Source organism: Salvelinus namaycush, chromosome 6, assembly GCF_016432855.1.
Source record: "Salvelinus namaycush isolate Seneca chromosome 6, SaNama_1.0, whole genome shotgun sequence".
Classification (NCBI taxonomy): Eukaryota; Metazoa; Chordata; class Actinopteri; order Salmoniformes; family Salmonidae; genus Salvelinus; species Salvelinus namaycush.
The window spans coordinates 41,128,543-41,146,967 of NC_052312.1; the positions used below are offsets into that span (position 1 = coordinate 41,128,543).

General features: G+C 44.6%; 2 protein-coding genes across 7 annotated transcripts in view; one reads left to right on the forward strand and one right to left on the reverse strand.

The window, feature by feature from the left end:
• Nucleotides 1-812: 812 nt before the first annotated feature.
• On the reverse strand, nucleotides 813-11,712 carry LOC120049397 (sorting and assembly machinery component 50 homolog B). The gene is made up of 15 exons (XM_038995663.1): nucleotides 11,551-11,712; nucleotides 11,110-11,223; nucleotides 10,877-10,978; nucleotides 10,662-10,749; nucleotides 10,383-10,489; nucleotides 9,934-10,064; nucleotides 9,294-9,381; nucleotides 9,049-9,177; nucleotides 8,862-8,933; nucleotides 8,682-8,768; nucleotides 8,492-8,562; nucleotides 8,262-8,329; nucleotides 4,330-4,476; nucleotides 2,395-2,536; nucleotides 813-1,530 (listed from the first exon to the last, which is right to left on the reverse strand). The coding sequence occupies exons 1-15, from the start codon at nucleotides 11,569-11,571 to the stop codon at nucleotides 1,485-1,487; spliced, it is 1,413 nt and encodes a 470-aa protein (XP_038851591.1). The 5' UTR covers nucleotides 11,572-11,712; the 3' UTR covers nucleotides 813-1,484.
• A 783-nt stretch (nucleotides 11,713-12,495) lies between these two features.
• The window catches only part of LOC120050023 (signal peptide, CUB and EGF-like domain-containing protein 1), a 126,607-nt gene continuing 120,677 nt past the window's right edge, over nucleotides 12,496-18,425 (forward strand). For all 6 annotated transcript variants that reach the window (XM_038996614.1, XM_038996618.1, XM_038996615.1 and 3 more), the window contains exons 1-2: nucleotides 12,496-12,633; nucleotides 14,666-14,788. In XM_038996614.1, coding sequence (XP_038852542.1) covers nucleotides 12,546-12,633; nucleotides 14,666-14,788 — 211 coding nt within the window. In that variant the 5' untranslated portion in view covers nucleotides 12,496-12,545. The remainder of the gene's footprint in view (nucleotides 12,634-14,665; nucleotides 14,789-18,425) is intronic.

The window sequence follows — 18,425 nt, forward strand, 5'->3', positions numbered from 1 at the left end:
GTTATTGCCTTTGACCCCTAGTGCCCCCCATAAGCCTGCTGATTTCCAAAGGGATACTTACTGTATTACTGGTTTGTATCCATGTCATAGTCATGACAACAGTGTACTACTGCCCATTACCATTTTGGAAATAATGTTAGTACCCCAATCTGACATGTCTTGTTTGTCTACAATGTATCCTCATGTCAAAGTTTAAAATGTCATGAGGGAAATATAAGGCGCTCCTGCGTAGCACCCATGCTCAACATGATAAAGAGCAATGTATCAGTGGGAATTTGTTTTATTACAAAAATGAAGCCATCACAAAAGAACAGTGTTTGGAAGGACAAATTAAACAATGCATGCGCCAATTCCATCATGACATTTTAAACTTTGACACAAGGCTACATTGTAGGCACAGATCAGTGAGTCAGTCTCCCCTACTATTTACTAAATTTAGAATTGGTTAGTTATTGTCGGTACAAACTAGATGGATTACCATGAGATTATACTTCGTATGTTATAATTACGATGTAAGTCAAATGTTGACGATGCAGTGAAGTTCACTAGTTGCAATTGGACATCTGCATGCTGCAGTTAAGTGTAGACAGTTGGTGCACTCCCAAGCCATTGAATATATCAGTTGACTTATATACCAATAGTGTGACTATTAATAACTGCAGGCTGATAAAACTGTCTACAGTGAGACTCAGCCCCACACCTGTGTGTGTTGTAACTGCTGTCATTAATGCAGGTCTGAGGGTGTTTTAGATCAACTTTTGATCTGAATAAAGTATTGCAAATGTGTGTCTTTGAGAAACCACAAAAAAAGATTAAGGGGAACAAATGTGATTTATTGAGTAACTTAACTTAGACAACATTAAAAAGAGGACTAACAGTAAGAGCACTGGTGGTGGGTCACACTTGGGGTTCCCAACTCAGATTCACAGGGGCTGCTGTGGAGGGGGCTGCTGTGGAGAGTCAACTCTCAATATTACATGTCAAATAGCAGAACTGACCATTTTGACATGAGTTGTCAATTCCCTTCCATGGGCTAAGTGAGTTCTGTCATCAAAACAAAGTGCTGGTTATATGCTCTCCCATTAAATTTGATCCCTTCTATTGCATCAACATATTGGCATGTACAGGATTCTATTGACAAATCAGTTGGCAAGAGTTCTAATAAGGGTAAAATAAATCTAGAACCAAAACCAATAGTCACTTCCCTATGGATAGGGCAGGCAGCAGTCCTGGAAGGCAGGGGAGATATACGCCCAAATCTCTTTGGCCAGAAACGTAATTGGTTGGTGGAAAAGTAACACAGCAAACATAGTGGGTGATATCATTGGTTAATATCAAAAAGGGGGTGGGGCACTCCTCCAGGACTGTGCATTCTGGTAGGCTCCCACAGCTAGCGTTATACTCAACGGATAACAAGTGACAATGCTCTTCTCCCTTTCCCATCATGCTCTCTGTTGCTGGACCCGGGCGGCAGGGTGATGACATCACAGGAAACGGATTCCTGCTCCAAACTGGACGCCGTCGCATATCCTGAGGCAGGGTCGGAAAAAGAGGGAAGATGAGCCAAATAAATACGTTTTGGGACCTATGTGCTGCAACTGGTGTATGTGTATACCTAGGTGTTATGGCTTGTGTGTCTGTTTATTTACAGCATATATGAGCTGTATAGCATTGTAGCAATAACACCTCTCCTCTCATCTCTTGTTCTATCATCTCTGCAGTGGTGGAAAAAGTACCCAATTGTCATACTTGAGTAAAAGTAAAGATACCTTAATAGAAAATTACACAAGTAAAAGCAAAAGTCACCCAATAAAATACAACTTTAGTAAAAGTCTAAAAGTATTTGGTTTTAAATATACTTAAGTATAAAAGTATAAATAATTTAAAATTCCTTATATTAAGCAAACCAGATGGCACAATTTATGTGTTTTTTAAATTTACAGATAGCTAGGTGCAAACTCCAACATCATTTACAAATTAAGCATTTGGCAATAGGGATGATCAGCGATGTTCTTGAGTGTGTGAATTGGACAATTTTCCTGTCCTGCTAAGCATTCAAAATGTAACAAGTACTTGTGGGCGTCAGGGAAAATCTATGGAGTAAAAAGGAATGCAGTGAATTAAAATTCTAAATAGTAAAGTACAGATACCCCAAAAAACAACTTAAGTAGTACTTTCAAGTATTTTTACTTAAGTACTTAACACCACTGTATCTCTGTGAGTGTATGAGAGTCTTCTCTCACGCGCTTTTCTAGAGCGCTATTTAAAAAAAAAAAAAGAATTCACCTTTATTTAGCCAGGTAGGCCAGTTGAGAACAAGTTCTCATTTACAACTGCGACCTGGCCTACAGGAGCAGAGTCTGACCTGCTCCTCCAAATGTGTCTGTGTTGTACCTGTCTCCACTCTGAACCCCCATGGGAATGCAGTAGTTGAGCTCCAGCCTGGCGATGTTCCCGAGACGCAACACGATGCCTGCTCCATACGACCAGCGGATACACTCCGCCAGCTTCTGTAGGTGTGCTCTTGGACCCTCTCCTGGGGACAGGAAACACTTACACGTAAGAAGAGGCACAAAAGAGGCAGAATGCACACAGATGCACAAACAGACAATTTAACATTTATTTGCAGTATGTACTGTAAGTACAGTTGAAGTCGGAAGTTCACATACACCTTAACCAAATACATTTAAACTCTGTTTTTTACAATTCCTGACATTTAATCATAGTATACATTCCCTGTCTTAGGTCAGTTAGGATCACCACTTTATTTTAAGAATGTGAAATGTCAGAATAATAGTAGAGACTGATTTATTTCAGCTTTTATTTCTTTCATCACATTCCCAGTGTGTCAGAAGTTTACATATACTAATTGAGTGTTTGGTAGCATTGCCTTTAAATTGTTTAACTTGGGTCAAACATATCGGGTAGCCTTCCACAAGCTTCCCACAATAAGTTGGGTGAATTTTGGCCCATTCCTCCTTACAGAGCTGGTGTAACTGAGTCAGGTTTGCAGGCCTCCTTGCTCACACACACTTTTTCAGTTCTGCCCACACATTTTCTATAGAATTGAGGTCAGGGCTTTGTGATGGCCACCCCAATACCTTGACTTTGTTGTCCTTAAGCAATTTTGCCACAACTTGGGAAGTATGCTTGGTGTCATTGTCCATTTGGAAGACCCATTTGCGACCAAGCTTTAACTTCCTGACTGACGTCTTGAGATGTTGCTTCAATATATCCACATCATTTTCCTAACTGATGATGCCATCTATTTTGTGAATTGCACCAGTCCCTCCTGCAACAAAGCACCCCACAACATGATGCTGCCACCCCCGTGCTTCATGGTTGGGATGGTGTTCTTTGGCTTGCAAGCATCCCCCTTTTTCCTCCAAACATAATGATGGTCATTATGGCCAAACAGTTCTATTTTTGTTTCATCAGAGCAGAGGACATTTCTCCAAAAAGTACGATCTTTGTCCCCATGTGCAGTTGCAAACCGTAGTCTGGCTTTTTTTAATGGCGATTTTGGAGCAGTGGCTTCTTCCTTGCTGAGCGGCCTATCAGGTTATGTCGATATAGGACTCGTTTTACTGTGGATATAGATACTTTTGTACCCCTTTCCTCCAACATCTTCACAAGGTCCTTTGCTGTTGTTCTGGAATTGATTTGCACTTTTCGCACCAAAGTATGTTCATCTCTAGGAGACACAGCGCGTCTCCTTCCTGAGCGGTATGACGGCTGCGTGGTCCCATGGTGCTTATACTTGCGTACTATTGTTTGTACAGATGAACGTGGTACCTTCAGGCGTTTGGAAATTGCTCCCAAGGATGAACCAGACTTGTGGAGGTCTACAATGTTTTTCTGAGGTCTTGGCTGATTTATTTTGAGAGGCACTGAGTTTGAAGGTAGGCCTTGAAATACATCCACAGGTACACCTCCAATTGACTCAAATTATGTCCATTAGCCTATCAGAAGCTTCTAAAGCCATGACATCATTTTCTGGAATTTTCCAAGCTGTTTAAAGCGACAGTCAACTTAGTGTATGTAAACATCTGACCCACTGGAATTGTGATACAGTGAATTAAAAGTGAAATAATCTGTCTGTAAACAATTGTTGGAAAAATGACTTGTGTCATGCACAAAGTAGATGTCCTAACCAACTTGCCAAAACTATAGTTTGTCAACAAGACATTTGTGGAGTGGTTGAAAAACAAGTTTTAATGACTCCAACCAAAGTGTATGTAAACTTCCGACTTCAACTGTAACTCATCATTAGTTAATGGGGAAAATGAAAAACAGAACATGGACTAATATGGAGTTCAGGGTTCCCACCGTAGTTGAGGTTGCACAGGTTCCCAGCGTTGAGGAAGAAGTGTGTCCTGAAGAGGTCTCCGAAGCCACCCCGGCCCGGACGGAAGGGCAGAGGAGTGTACAGGTGGAGCCCGCCTGCCCAGTACGCCTCTCCCCCCAGGTAGTCACCTGCAGTAACACAGGTAAACCCTTACATTTCATCATCATGACTCCGGCCAACTTTTATTTTTTTATTTCAACTTTATTTAACCAGGTAGGCTAGTTGAGAACAAGTTCTCATTTACAACTGCGACCTGGCCAAGATAAAGCAAAGCAGTTCGACACATACAACAACAGAGTTACACATGGAATAAACAAACATACAGTCAATAATACAGTAGAAAAAGTCTATATACAGTGTATGCAAATGAGGTAAGATAAGGGAGCTAAGGCAATAAATAGGCCATGGTGGCGAAGTAATTACAATATAGCAATTAAACACTGGAATGGTAGATGTGCAGAAAATGAATGTGCAAGTAGAGATACTGGGGTGCAAAGGAGCAAGATAAATAAATAAATACAGTATGGGGATGAGGTAATTGGATGGGCTATTTACAGATGGGCTATGTACAGGTGCAGTGATCTGTGAGCTGCTCTGACAGCTGGTGCTTAAAGCTAGTGAGGGAGATATGAGTCTCCAGCTTCAGTGATTTTTGCAGTTCGTTCCAGTCATTGGCAGCAGAGAACTGGAAGGAAAGGCGGCCAAACGAGGAATTGGCTTTGGGGGTGACCAGTGAGATATACCTGCTGGAGCGCATGCTACGGGTGGGTGCTGCTATGGTGACCAGTGAGCTGAGATAAGGCGGGACTTTACCTAGCGAGGACTTGTAAATGACCTGGAGCCAGTGGGTTTGGCAACGAGTATGAAGAGAGGGCTAGCCAACGAGAGCGTACAGGTCGCAGTGGTGAGTAGTATATGGGGCTTTGGTGACAAAACGGATGGCACTGTGATAGACTGCATCCAATTTGTTGAGTAGCGTGTTGGAGGCTATTTTGTAAATGACATCGCCGAAGTCGAGGATTGGTAGGATGGTCAGTTTTACGAGGGTATGTTTGGCAGCATAAGTGAAGGATGCTTTGTTGCGAAATTGGAAGCCGATTCTAGATTTAATTTTGGATTGTAGATGCTTAATGTGAGTCTGGAAGGAGAGTTTACAGTCTAACCAGACACCTAGGTATTTGTAGTTGTCCACATATTCTAAGTCAGAACCGCCCAGAGTAGTGATGCTGGACGGGCGGGCAGGTGCAGGCAGCGATCGGTTGAAGAGCATGCATTTAGTTTTACTTGCATTTAAGAGCAGTTGGAGGCCACGGAAGGAGAGTTGTATGGCATTGAAGCTCATCTGAAGGTTAGTTAAGTGTCCAAAGAAGGGCCAGATGTATACAGAATGGTGTCGTCTGCGTAGAGGTGGATCAGAGAATCAAAAGCAGCAAGAGCGACATCATTGATGTATACAGAGAAGAGAGTCGGCCCGAGAATTGAACCCTGTGGCACCCCCATAGAGACTGCCAGAGGTCCGGACATCAGATGAGGAAATCATTTGAGAAACCAAGGCTGTTGAGTCTGCCAATAAGAATGTGGTGATTGACAGAGTCGAAAGCCTTGGTCAGGTCGATGAATATGGATGCACAGTATTGTCTCTTATCGATGGCGGTTATGATATCTTTTAGGACCTTGAGCGTGGCTGAGGTGCACCCATGACCAGCTCTGAAACCAGATTGCATAGCGGAGAAGGTACGGTGGGATTCGAAATGGTCAGTAATCTGTTTATTAACTTGGCTTTTGAAGACCTTAGAAAGGCAGGCTAGGATAGATATAGGTCTGTAGCAGTTTGGGTCTAGAGTGTCTTCCCCTTTGAAGATGGGGCTGAACGCGTCTGCTTTCCAATCTTTGGGAATCTCAGACGATACGAAAGAGAGGTTGAACAGGCTAGTAATAGGGGTTGCAACAATTTCGGCAGACAAATTTAGAAAGAGAGGGTCCAGATTGTCTAGCCCGGCTGATTTGTAGGGGTCCAGATTTTGCAGCTCTTTCAGAACATCAGCTATCTGGATTTGGGTGAAGGAGAAATGGGGGAGTTGCTGTGGGGGGTGCAAGGCTGTTGACCGGGGTAGGGGTAGCCAGGTGGAAAGCATGGCCAGCCATAGAAAAATGCTTATTGAAATTCTCAATTATAGTGGATTTATCATGGTGACAGTGTTTCCTAGCCTCAGTGCAGTGGGCAGCTGGGAGGAGGTGCTCTTATTCTCCATTAACTTTACAGTGTCCCAGAACTTTGAGTTTGTGCTACAGGATGCAAATTTCTGCTTGAAGAATCTAGCCTTAGCTTTCCTAACTGCCTGTGCATATTGGTTCCTAAATTCCCTGAAAAGTTGCATATCACGGGGGCCATTCGATGCTAATGCAGAAAACCACAGGATGTTTTTGTGCTGGTCAAGTGCAGTCAGGTCTGGAGAGAACCAAGGGATATATCTGTTCCTGGTTCTACATTTTTTGAACGGAGCATGCTTATTTAAGATGGTGAGTAAGGCACTTTTGAAGAATAACCAGGCATCATCTAATGACGGGATGAGGTCAATATCCTTCCAGGATACCCGGGCCAGGTCGATTAGAAAGGCCTGCTCGCTGAATTGTTATAGGGAGCGTTTGACAGTGATGAGGGGTGGTCGTTTGACCGCAGACCCATTACGGATGCAGGCAATGAGGCAGTGATCGCTAAGATCTTGGTTGAAAACAGCAGAGGTGTATTTGGAGGGCAAGTTGGTTAGGATGATATCTATGAGGGTGCCCATGTTTACAGCTTTGGGGTTGTACCTGGTAGCTTCATTGATCATTTGTGTGAGATTGAGGGCATCAAGATTAGGTCATCTAGCAGCACGAGCTCAGAAGATAGATGAGGGGCAATCAGTTCACATACGGTGTCCAGAGCACAGCTGGGGGCAGAGGGTGGTCTACAGCAAGCGGCAACAGTGAGAGACTTGTTTCTGGAAAGGTGGATTTTTAAAAGTAGAATCTCAAATTGTTTGGGCACAGACCTGGATAGTAAGACAGAACTCTTCAGGCTATCTCTGCAGTAGATTGCAACACCGCCCCCTTTGGCAGTTCTATCTTGTCGGAAAATGTTATAGTTAGGGATGGAAATTTCTGGGTTTTTGGTGGTCTTCCTAAGCCAGGATTCAGACACGGCTCGGACATCCGGGTTGGCAGAGTGTGCTAAAGCAGTGAATAAAACAAACTTAAGGAGGAGGCTTCTAATGTTAACATGCATGAAACCAAGGCTTTTACGGTTACAGATGTCAAGAAATGAGAGCACCCGGGGAATAGGAGTGGAGCTAGGCACTGCAGGGCCTTTGTTAACCTCTACATCACCAGAGGAACAGAGGAGGAGTAGGATAAGGGTATGGCTAAAGGCTATAAGAACTGGTCATCTAGTACGTCGGAACAGAGAGTAAAAGGAGCAGGTTTCTGGGCGCGATAGAATAGATTCAAGGCATAATGTACAGACAAAGGTATGGTAGGATGTGAATACAGTGGAGGTAGGCCTAGGCATTGAGTGATGAGAGATTGTCTCTAGAAACATCCTTTAAACCAGGTGATGTCATCGCATGTGTGGGAGGTGGAACTAAAGGGTTGGCTAAGGTATATTGAGCAGGGCTAGAGGCTCTACAGTGAAATAAGACAATAATCACTAACCAGAACAGCAATGAAAAAGGCATATTGACATTAAGGAGAGGCATGCGTAGTCGAGTGATCATAAGGGTCCAGTGAGTAGTGAGGCTGGCTGGAGACACATTCAGACAGCTAGCGGGCCGGGGCTAGCAAGCTAGCAGAAGGGCCTCAGAGGGGCCTCAACTGACCCAAACCTGTGCACCACACATGCCTGTTCAAATAAACAGAGAGCACGTGACCTCACCCTCGCTCTGTGGGCCGATGCTGTACATTCCAAATCCTCGCACACTGGTGGGACCGCCCAGATAGAACCTGGACAATACAGAAATATGTCAATGACAGGCCAAATGTCACTCACAACATCCCCTAAACACTCGATGATAAATACTTCACAGAATGAGTTTTAACTCAATGGCGCTACCTAGCGATTTCTATCAAAGCCATGTGCCATGAATCTGTTGGGAGTGGTCCTACCTGTCAGCGATGGAGGACGGTCTACCTCCAATGGGGAGGAGACACCCACCCCAGAGGGAGGCGGAGAGGACCTGAAAGAGACCACCAGGGCCATGTTATATGACATGTTGAACACTCAGGTACCCATAATTCACTTCCTATTTGTCCTGGGTATTTCCCCCAGGTTAGGGACTGAGTAGTGATCCCTTACCGAGTCCCAGACCAGCCGTCTGTTGACCTGCAGCTCAAAGTCCTCCTTCAGGAAGCTTGCATCTCCGCCTGTATAGCCAGCCAGCTCCTACAGAGGGCAAGACAACACACATCAGCATGGCCACTTCATATAGATCTACAGTGGTGTATTATGCAGAGGAAGTCACATACACAAACATACCTGGTTGATCCTCAGTAAGGCACCTTTCTTGGGGAAGATGGCAGAGTTCCTGGTGTCAATTGAAATGGTGTGCTGCAAGACAACAACCGTCAGCGGATTGACTCAGATTCTTGCTATTTTGACAGTGAAGACCATTAAGGGTTAAGATTATTAGATAAAGGGAACTGAGAGACAAAGGGCTTTGTACCGAGAGGGCAGACTTGAGGGTGTGCCCGCTCTCTTCTCGCACGGCGAAGGAGGCACTGCGTGCCAGACAACCCAGCTCCCTCCACACACCCTCCCACTTCAGAGTGTGGTTGGTCCTCCACAAAGGAAACTATAGGAGAGTAAGAGAGAAAGTTATCCCTGTGGAAATTCAAGGCAGATAAAATGAAAACAACAAATGTGACACACACAGACCCACACAAACACACACAGTAGGAGTCCTCTTACATTGAGCTCAGTGGAGACTCCTCTGTCTGTCTCTTTGAGGGAACTCCATGGAAACTGGCCTGTGACTTTGTACAGGTTTAGAGTGAGGCTGCAACAAGACAACACCTGTCAGGGCCGTGATCCATACAGTGATCATCTCATTACTGAACTATGTTCAACATAAAGGTTATAAATACATCACTATGGCAACATAACATACTGTCAATATGACCACTGAGGGAAACAATCAAACTTGAAACAAAATGGCAGCCATTACACCGCAAGTGCTATTTTGTTGTTGTAATATTTACCGCCTTTATCTCCCCAATTTCATGATTACGATCTTGTCTCATCGCTGCAACTCCCCAACGGGCTCGGGGGAGGCGAAGGTCGAGTCATGCGTCCTCCGAAACATGACCCGCCAAGCCTCGCTTCTTAAACACCCGCTCGCTTAACCCGGAAGCCAGCTGCACCAATGTGTCGGAGGAAACACCGTTCAACTGACGACTGGTCAGCTGCAGGATCGAACCCCAGGCTGTAGTGACACCGCAACACTGTGATGCAGTGCCTTAGACCGCTGCGCCACTCGGGAGGCCTGCAAGTGCTATTTCAATTTCCTATCGACACGGAGAGCAAGGACAGCGGTGTTCACTGTTCGTACTTGCGTTCGAAGTTGCCTGGCTGGGGCTTGAAGAAGGACAGGCCGTAGGAAGTCTCCTTGGTCCCGTAGGAGAACTGGAAGGTTAACTTTTCAGCACGGCCAAGCACGTTAGGAAGCTTCACACCCAACACCTGGAAGACAGAGACAATGTTACTCCCAGGTCAGGGTCTCACACCTGTTCTACCTGTCTGTGAACGTACATTACCACACTATGCACCTATTTGGAAGTGTTTGCAGTGAAAATGAGGCAGAGAAGCTGCTTAACCTGTCTGTCTGCAAACATTCTGGAAATCACCTCTATATCACACGATTGTATTTAGGAACGTCTTCCCTGGGTCATTGCGACAGGGGTTTCAATGAACAATATTGTGTGATGCTTTGTTATAGCGCTCCTGTAAGTGTGTGTGTGTGGGTAAGAGAGTGGTGTTTCTGTGTGTGTATTCTCTCACCATGCTGCCCTCGTTGTTGCCGACCATGGTGTTGTAGCTGCCTGTCAGCCTCTTCATCTCTGTCACCTCGAACGTCACGTCCAGACCATTGGGCAACGCATCTGCACCTGGGAGGGGTAGACCAAAACAGACCGTGACCACAGCTAGACTAACAGAGGGCTCCTCTCCAGTGACGCAAATATCTATTTACTAGTTATCCTTTCATATTGGCAACATCTCATGGTTGAGATATTGTTTCAGACACACACACACACACACGTTTATGGGCGCACACTGTACCATCTGATGTATCAATGACGACCTCCACCTCTTTGAAAATGCCCAGACGCAGCAATTTCTGTCTGGCAATATGAGACTTCTTCATGACCTGTCAAAGACCCACCATACAGCTTTTAGCACAAATGTTTCCCCTTAAACAAGGGAACATTTCAGAGTGTGTATGTAGGTTATGTGTGCATGTTTAAGTATGTGGAGTCCAGAGTGCTCATACTTACATCAATAAGGTTTTTGGCATCGAAGACCTCTGAGATTTCATAGCCCAGCAGATCCTCTTTCGTTCGGCCCAAGCCCTCAATGTTGACATGTTGGACAACAACCTGCAATGAAGGGCCAGATTCTCAGCATCCATTCCAACTAGGTGATCAATGATTTTCTCAGCTCCCTTTCCTAATGAGATGACAAACAACTTGTAATTTGAGTAACGTTAGCTTGGATAAGAGATGCTTACGTCTTTGTTTTCTAGGACCTCCTGTTTAGTCTCATGTTCTGCCTCTTGCACCTCAATCATGTCGTCGGGATGAACGCCCATGTCACGCCCGTGCATCGGGAGAGGGTCCATACTCTGAATAGTGTCGAGAAAGTAGAAAAATCATGTGAAGATATGACCATGCTTAAATACTTACCTAGCTAGCTTCGTTCTGTCAAGGTGGTAAATTTGCTAGCATGCTGACAGATCAGACACAATCCATATTGCATAACATTACATAAAATATGGTAAAATAACTATTTGCCTCATGTCATACAACTCTTTGCCATTAATGTAATTTCTATATCTAGTCCACGGCCTATGCGTTCGTCCATAGTACACCGCCATACAATAGAAACTGAACGGGGAGGTCATGCAGAATTTCATCCCCACGTCTCGTGGTTGTAAGAAATTAAGATTTACCCTGGCGTGGACAGTCCCCATGGTGACGTCTTTGTCTTGAAAAATATCCCGTTTGATAAGTAAATGTTTTTTAACAGGCCTATTTAGAGAAGAAAGACACTACTGACAATGGCTAGATTTTCCAGGTCCAAGCCCCCTTCAAGGGAGACGCCATGACACTTTGCGAAGCCTGCTCTGATTGGTCAAACATGTGCCTTTGTCACTGACAGGTGGGCGGGACAAAACCAGCGCACTGACGTAATGTGTCTCGAGACCAGCAGAGGACAGTATTCCTACACTCAAACTTCAGCCCTGTGTAAAGTTCCTGCTTTGACTGTGGAAAGTCCAATCGTGAGCATTAGTTGCACTTGCGTGCATTATATTTACAGATAATGTTGGTCCCTTCAGATGTATGCTTCTTATGACTTAATTTATTTTTAAGTATTTACATTGCATTGCAAAGAATGACAAGAAACTGCCTACCCACCACATCCAACTAAGAAGTGCCCAAAACTGCCCATTAGGCTACGTTTGTAGCCTATTGAAATAAGCGCCTGCGGGACAATTCATCTGAAAAACATGAAAACGTGGCTACATCTGAGCTCTTTTTTTCTCTCATTATTATTCACCACGATTGTTACTTGAAGATGTATAGCCTTATTTATAGGCCTACATCATGATGATTCATCAGTTCCATTATGGGCAATTGAGACCTCTGCTGACAATTTGGCCCCGCGCTAGTGACAAATATCTGAAAACATTTATTGATCAAGTGTGATGATTTTCTGGGTTCGTTGGGGTCTCGGGCGTTGAGTAATCAATTTAACCAAAGCTACCAATTTCCCTCTCTCTCTCTCTCTTCACCTCCAACCCGCTCTTCAAATGCGTGCAAGCCAATCAGAGAGCGGCTCCGCTGGTCTCGCTGTCCTCTTCTACTGCCTCTGCCAGTACCAAAACGGTTCTCTTATCAAAGAAACACATAACCAAAAAACTGCATTCAATCACCGCCTTTTACCATGGGAAGTGCTTGTTTTTCCTGGGACGTTTGTTTGTTTTTCGTCCTCATTAATACTTGTGAGGTGATGGGGAATGTTGGACTCGCAGGTAAAGAGCTCTCATTCTCTCTCTTTCTGTCTTTTAAATGATTTTGACACATATTTTTAAGATAGGCTAATGCTGCCTATTTTTTCCTGTTAATGTTTTATTGAACTGTTAAACCGGTGTATATGACAGCGTAGAATAGGTGCAACGTAGTGGATTTCTTTAATGCATAGACTAGCGTAGATTATATTAATTTTAATTGGAGAGTATTTGTGGACTGAGATTACAGTTGAGATAGTTGGGATAACGTGTTTCTTTGATAAACACTTGGTTGAGGATGGATCATTTGGGCTAGCAAAATTTGAACAGCATGGAAAGGAGAAATAGCTAAACACCAATATTGCACAACAACAGTGAATGAAATATATACATTTGAAGCCAAATCTAGCAATTATAATAGGCTTTGAATTGGTGATGTGATATACGCGCGAAATAAATCAGAGGCTGCAAAAACGTTTACATTTGGCCTGGCGGAGGGAGCTGAACCATTTTCACCCATTTTTGACTGACAATAAAAGACGGCGTGTTAGTCCATTTTTTGGCAATATTACTCTAAACACTATTTAAAGTTTAGTATTTGTTTCGCCTTATTGAATTCCCCTTTCTGAATGTTAAACAAGTGAGAAGGGTCTACAAGAAATTAGGTCCATCGACTGATATCTATCTGAATGTTTTACCCGTCGTAGATCAATCTGTGAGGTAGGTCCTGGACTGGTTAATTGTGAGAATAAAAAAATGTATGACTAAGCATCTTTTCACCCCTCTGCTTGAACGAATCCCTCCTATGAGCTGATACATAGCATCTTTCCCGGATCAGTTGCCTGCCCAGAGGTGTCCATATGGACGTGGGTTGGGAAGGTGGCCTTCACGGTCCCTGGAGGAGTCCGTCCCAACCTGCCTATCGACGACCTTTCAGCGGATAGTGGCGCACATTGTCTCCCTCCCACTGTGGATGAGCGAGAAGTCAATATTGGGACGGCACTGAGGCACGGGAGAGGGCTTTATTTAACTATTAGTCAACGATATTTCATAACAATAGTCCTATGGTGAACCTGCAATAACAGTTTCCTGCCTTATCTCTATTCACTGTCAACAACTCAGTGAGACCTGGACTTGATAGTTGAACTATCAAGTCCAGGTTTTACAGGCTATATATATATATATATCCCACTGCTTACTCCTATCACTTTATTTTTCATTTCTACTGGCACTCACATGGGAGCAAATAAATCAGTCATCCACTTGATAAAAAATATTTATTGTAATGACATTTTATTGTTTCTTTATTGCATTTTGTTGAGCTGGGCCGGGGTCAGCAGCAGGGCTTAACCCCACAGAGAAAAAACGTGTGCTATTCATGAGGGGCAAGACAGGAGACAGGGTAGCTGCTTCTCAGTTCAAGATACATCACTAGAGAGAGAAAGAGAACAGAATTTTGTATAGATAAAACTTTCTCTCTTACACTTTTGGTCTCTCTCTCTCTCTTTCGCTGTCTGTCTGTGTGAATGAGCTGTAATTAGCTGGCTTGAGACCCCTGGATTCAGCCCCAGATGTGACTCTCTAACATTGACTTGATCAATTAGGGTTCCATATAGTCAGTCAGTATTCCATAGGCATCCACTAAGCCCTGATACACTAGTGGCTAATGGTATTTGATTAATATAAATTATTATTGGTTTTGTCCTCTTTAGTGTTATCCAAGATAACCTACCAGTATCATTTATAGAGTTAAGAAACCTCACCCTCCATCCACTATGTCTCTCCCTGACAGTTTATTGTCTTATACGAGGAGCTTTACATTTTGGACGTTTGCCATCTTAAAGTAAATATTTCCAGCCTGTATATATCTGGACGGAGCTGCATTTGGCCAAGAGGACTGAACTTTCCCTGAGAGAGCGGTATTAAAACATTCGATTGAGGTTGTACAAAACCCATTCACCTCTCACCAAAATCATCGCTATTTTGTAGACTTAGTCCTATTGATGAGTCCTTGGAGACCAGTGGTTTACAGTTGTCCCTTGTGTCATTTCTCTAGATGCCGATGAGTGCTCTGAAGGCACGGATGACTGTCACATTGATGCTCTCTGCCAGAATACCCCCAAATCCTTCAACTGCATCTGCAAGCCGGGGTACAAGGGAGACGGCAAGCAGTGCGAAGGTGAGTTCAACTCCGTTGTCTTATTACGACTTCAATGTGATATTACTCCCCTCTATATTACTTAATTCACCCCCCGCCCCTCCCTCCCACCACACAGGTCCAAATCATCATCCTCAATCACCCCACACCCCTGTCCTCTCCGCACTTCATTCCGCCCGCCCCCTATGGCTCTCTGACAGGCTCAGCAGTAATGGCAGGTTTTACAGCTGTTTCACAGGAACCCCCCCATTCCTCTCCCCCTTCTCTCTCCCTTCCTCTCCCCCTTCCCGACTCCAACCCCCCCGCCAGCTCTCTTAATTAACTGGGAGGAAGTGGACGGAGGGAAGGTGTGAGGGTGAGAGGGGGCAGCACCTGGCTGTGCGTTCACACCTCCCCTCATTTATGCCTCAAATCACACCACAGCTGGAGCTAGAGTTAGCTTAGCGCACAGCACACACTCCCTCCCAATGCTAGCCTGTCTAGCCGTACAAATGCCATCGGAACAGATCTACGCACGCGCACACGCAAACGCCAGTTCAGCTTTTAGGCTACCACGGCAAATAGCGTGGACACAAAACGATACATTAGTCATATTGGCCCCTAGAGCTGGCCAGGATAGGAGAGCAAGAGAGGATTGTGGCGATGACGGGCCCTTTTCTATAGGGGTTTTCACTGTCTCTATGTTCAGGCTTTTTCAAGTGTCTCCTGTTTGTTTAAGTATTTGTGTGTCTGCCAGTGAGTTATATCCAACACTTTCTGCTGTTTGCTCAGCTGTGTACCAGTCTCCCCCGCCCGAAACACACGCACGCACGCACGCACGCACGCACGCACGCACGCACGCACGCACGCACGCACGCACGCACGCACACACACACACACACACACACACACACACACACACACACACACACACAGAGAGAGAGTGAGCAGGTATTATGTTTGAGGAACTCACCTGAATGTTGCCCATTCAGAGATATTATACCTCTCATTTGGTCAACCTGGGGAGAACACAATGAGATGAACCTGTGTCATTGTTTGATTAGCTCACTTATCAAATGCCTCAGGCTGTGTGAGTCGGTCTTCCTACATAGGACTATATAATCCCCCACCTGGCTTGGAGAGAGGGAGTACGGGAGATTGACTATTATTTCCACCATTTTGCGTCTGCTGACTCTGTTGAGTTGCGTGCAAGTCCATATTGGCAGCAATCCGGTCTACTTGATATAGTTCTGTCTCGATTTGTTTTGCCCCGGTCTACTTCTATTGGCCATCCTCCGCCATTGGACGTAAGCTATGACATTGGAGAGATGTTCTGGAATTGCTAGAAACGCCTGTACGAAAAGTTGATATTGTACCAGGCAGCTCTGCTACATGTTGGATTATCTTCAGTCAGAAACACAATGGTCCTTAGCCTAGACCAGATTGAGCTGCCCAGAATAATATATTAAATGATGTCCATAGAGAGGAAACTACAAAAGGTTGAGTCTTTTAAGGGATATGTTCCTCATACCGTGAAACAGCTGTCTGAGCAGAGGGCTGACCTGTCTGTCTGTGTGTACAGATTTATTGTGCTTATGAATGTTTGTTTAACTGAAATTCTAAGAGGGGTGTATTTCATATTTGGATGGGAATATATTTGTCCCTATTGTTGATTGAATTGTGTGTGTGCACGTGTCACACAGATGGAGAAACTGATGATGTATGCGTATGCCTCAGTATCTGAAATCCAATGTGTCCTGTCCTCCTGTCCCATACTGAAACAGCACATTTAATGCCTCAATCACACATATCCAATGGAAAGTCAGTTAAGAACAAGTTCTTATTTACAATGACAGCCTACCGGGGAACAGCGGGTTAACTGCCTTGTTCAGAGGCAGAATGACATATTTTTACACTGTCAGCTCGGGGATTTGATCCAGCAACCTTTCGGTTACTGGCCCAGAACTCTAACCACTAGGCTACCTGCCACCCCGATGCCTTGCAGCATTGCGTTGCAGAGGCAGTTGCAGTGGGTTCGGTGTGGTGCATATGTTGGATTTATCGAACGCATGTGTCAAACTGTATGCGTAGACGGCTTGACAGAAATGGTAGCAGAGGGGGAATGTTGAACTTTTGTTGCACACATATCCAGATGATGCTGCGTACCCTTTTGTGCAAAGACGCTGTCGGTGGGACCGAGGCGTAAGGTCCAGTGAATGGGTGACAGAATGAAGACGGATGGTGGATGTGAGTTGACCCCTGACCTCTGTGATTAGATAGGGGCTGTGTAATTGGCCGGCTATGTTTCCCATCAGCAGACATTACATTACCCCGGTGGTGCAGAGGACAGAGTCATTAGGACGAGCAGAGCTGCTCTCTCTCCCTCTCTCTCTCTCTCTCCGTCTGCTGTCTCTCTACTTCCTGGAAATGACTATGCCTAAGGATGGAAGACAGGGAGGCTATACTCTATCAGAGAGGGACCCAGTAGTCTGCAGCTGATAACTCAACATTCCAGTACAATTTACGGTAACACTTCATGCTTTATTACGTGTTATAAGCATGAGCATTTATGTCCTATTATAAGGCATTTATTGAATGACGTAGACTATTGCAGGTTACCTGTAATTAACCACAAGATAGCATTTTAATCATAATTGTTCCTATCAGATGATGGTCCTTCTCTCGAGGCAGACCCTTTTCTTTTCTCTAAAGCTGCTCCACAGAATGCTGCTCTCTCTCGCCTCCGAAATCTGATCTTGCGTTTATGAATGCCGCTCTCTGTAGATTTTTCCATGGGCTGATATTGCTGGTTCGTTATGGAAAAATGTGAACTTTGGTCCCTGCGCTGTCAACCGGAAGAATGAGACAATGTGAAAGAGCACAAACCGTTATGCGTAGTACAAGTTCATATCACTCTGTCCTCGCAATGCTGGACGTAGTGGTTTCAGGCGGCATCAACTGCACATCTCTGATGATCAGAGTTCTGCTGATCTAGAAAGATGCTGCTATACATCTACAGCATAATACCTATGTGTCCCTACTGTTGTTCGTGCTTTGGAGACGTTTCCACTCCAAGGAAACTGCTACAAATGAGAACTGGTTTCAGAGAAACCGGTTTCCGAGAATCATTCTTATTTTGCTACAGGAATTGTATTTCTTGATGTACTCAACAAGAACTACGCTTTCAGTGACAGTGTGAAACAAAAGGACTATTACCCGTTTTCCTGCCTATCAGTTCAGTTTGGATTCAAATAGACCCACGCTGTTCTCTGAGTAGGCCTATAACTCAACAGTCACGTGGTTCTCTGCTCATCAGTAGCAGCCAGTAGTAGATTTATCCAACAATCCACAGAGAGGAGTCGACTGGGCTGGTTGCCACGGGGCTGTCAGGGTCCTGTGAAAGCCTGTCCATGTTTTCTCAGCATTTGTCACTTACTGACTAATTGATTGGTTTTCATTGGTCTTGTCCCTGGCACTCATCCTCTCCCCTCCTCCTTTTCAAAAACGAGTTTGTTTCAGCACTACAGCCTTTGCTTTTCTCTACCCATGTCCTCTATATTCAAACAGTTGACTTTACTCTGTAGAACATCTAGGCTACCATTTCCTGGTGATGCTGAAGATACTAACATGCGTTGTCACTCGACCTCTAGCTGCGTTTGAGTGGCTGTGTGTGTGTGTC

Coding starts and splice junctions, on each gene's coding strand:
- LOC120049397 (XM_038995663.1), bottom strand. CDS start 11,571: ATGGGGACTGTCCACGCCAGG. Junction 8,330..8,491: donor CCGTCCTCCATCGCTGACAG/GTAGGACCACTC, acceptor TGTATTGTCCAG/GTTCTATCTGGGCGGTCCCA. Junction 4,477..8,261: donor CATCGGCCCACAGAGCGAGG/GTGAGGTCACGT, acceptor GTGTTACTGCAG/GTGACTACCTGGGGGGAGAG.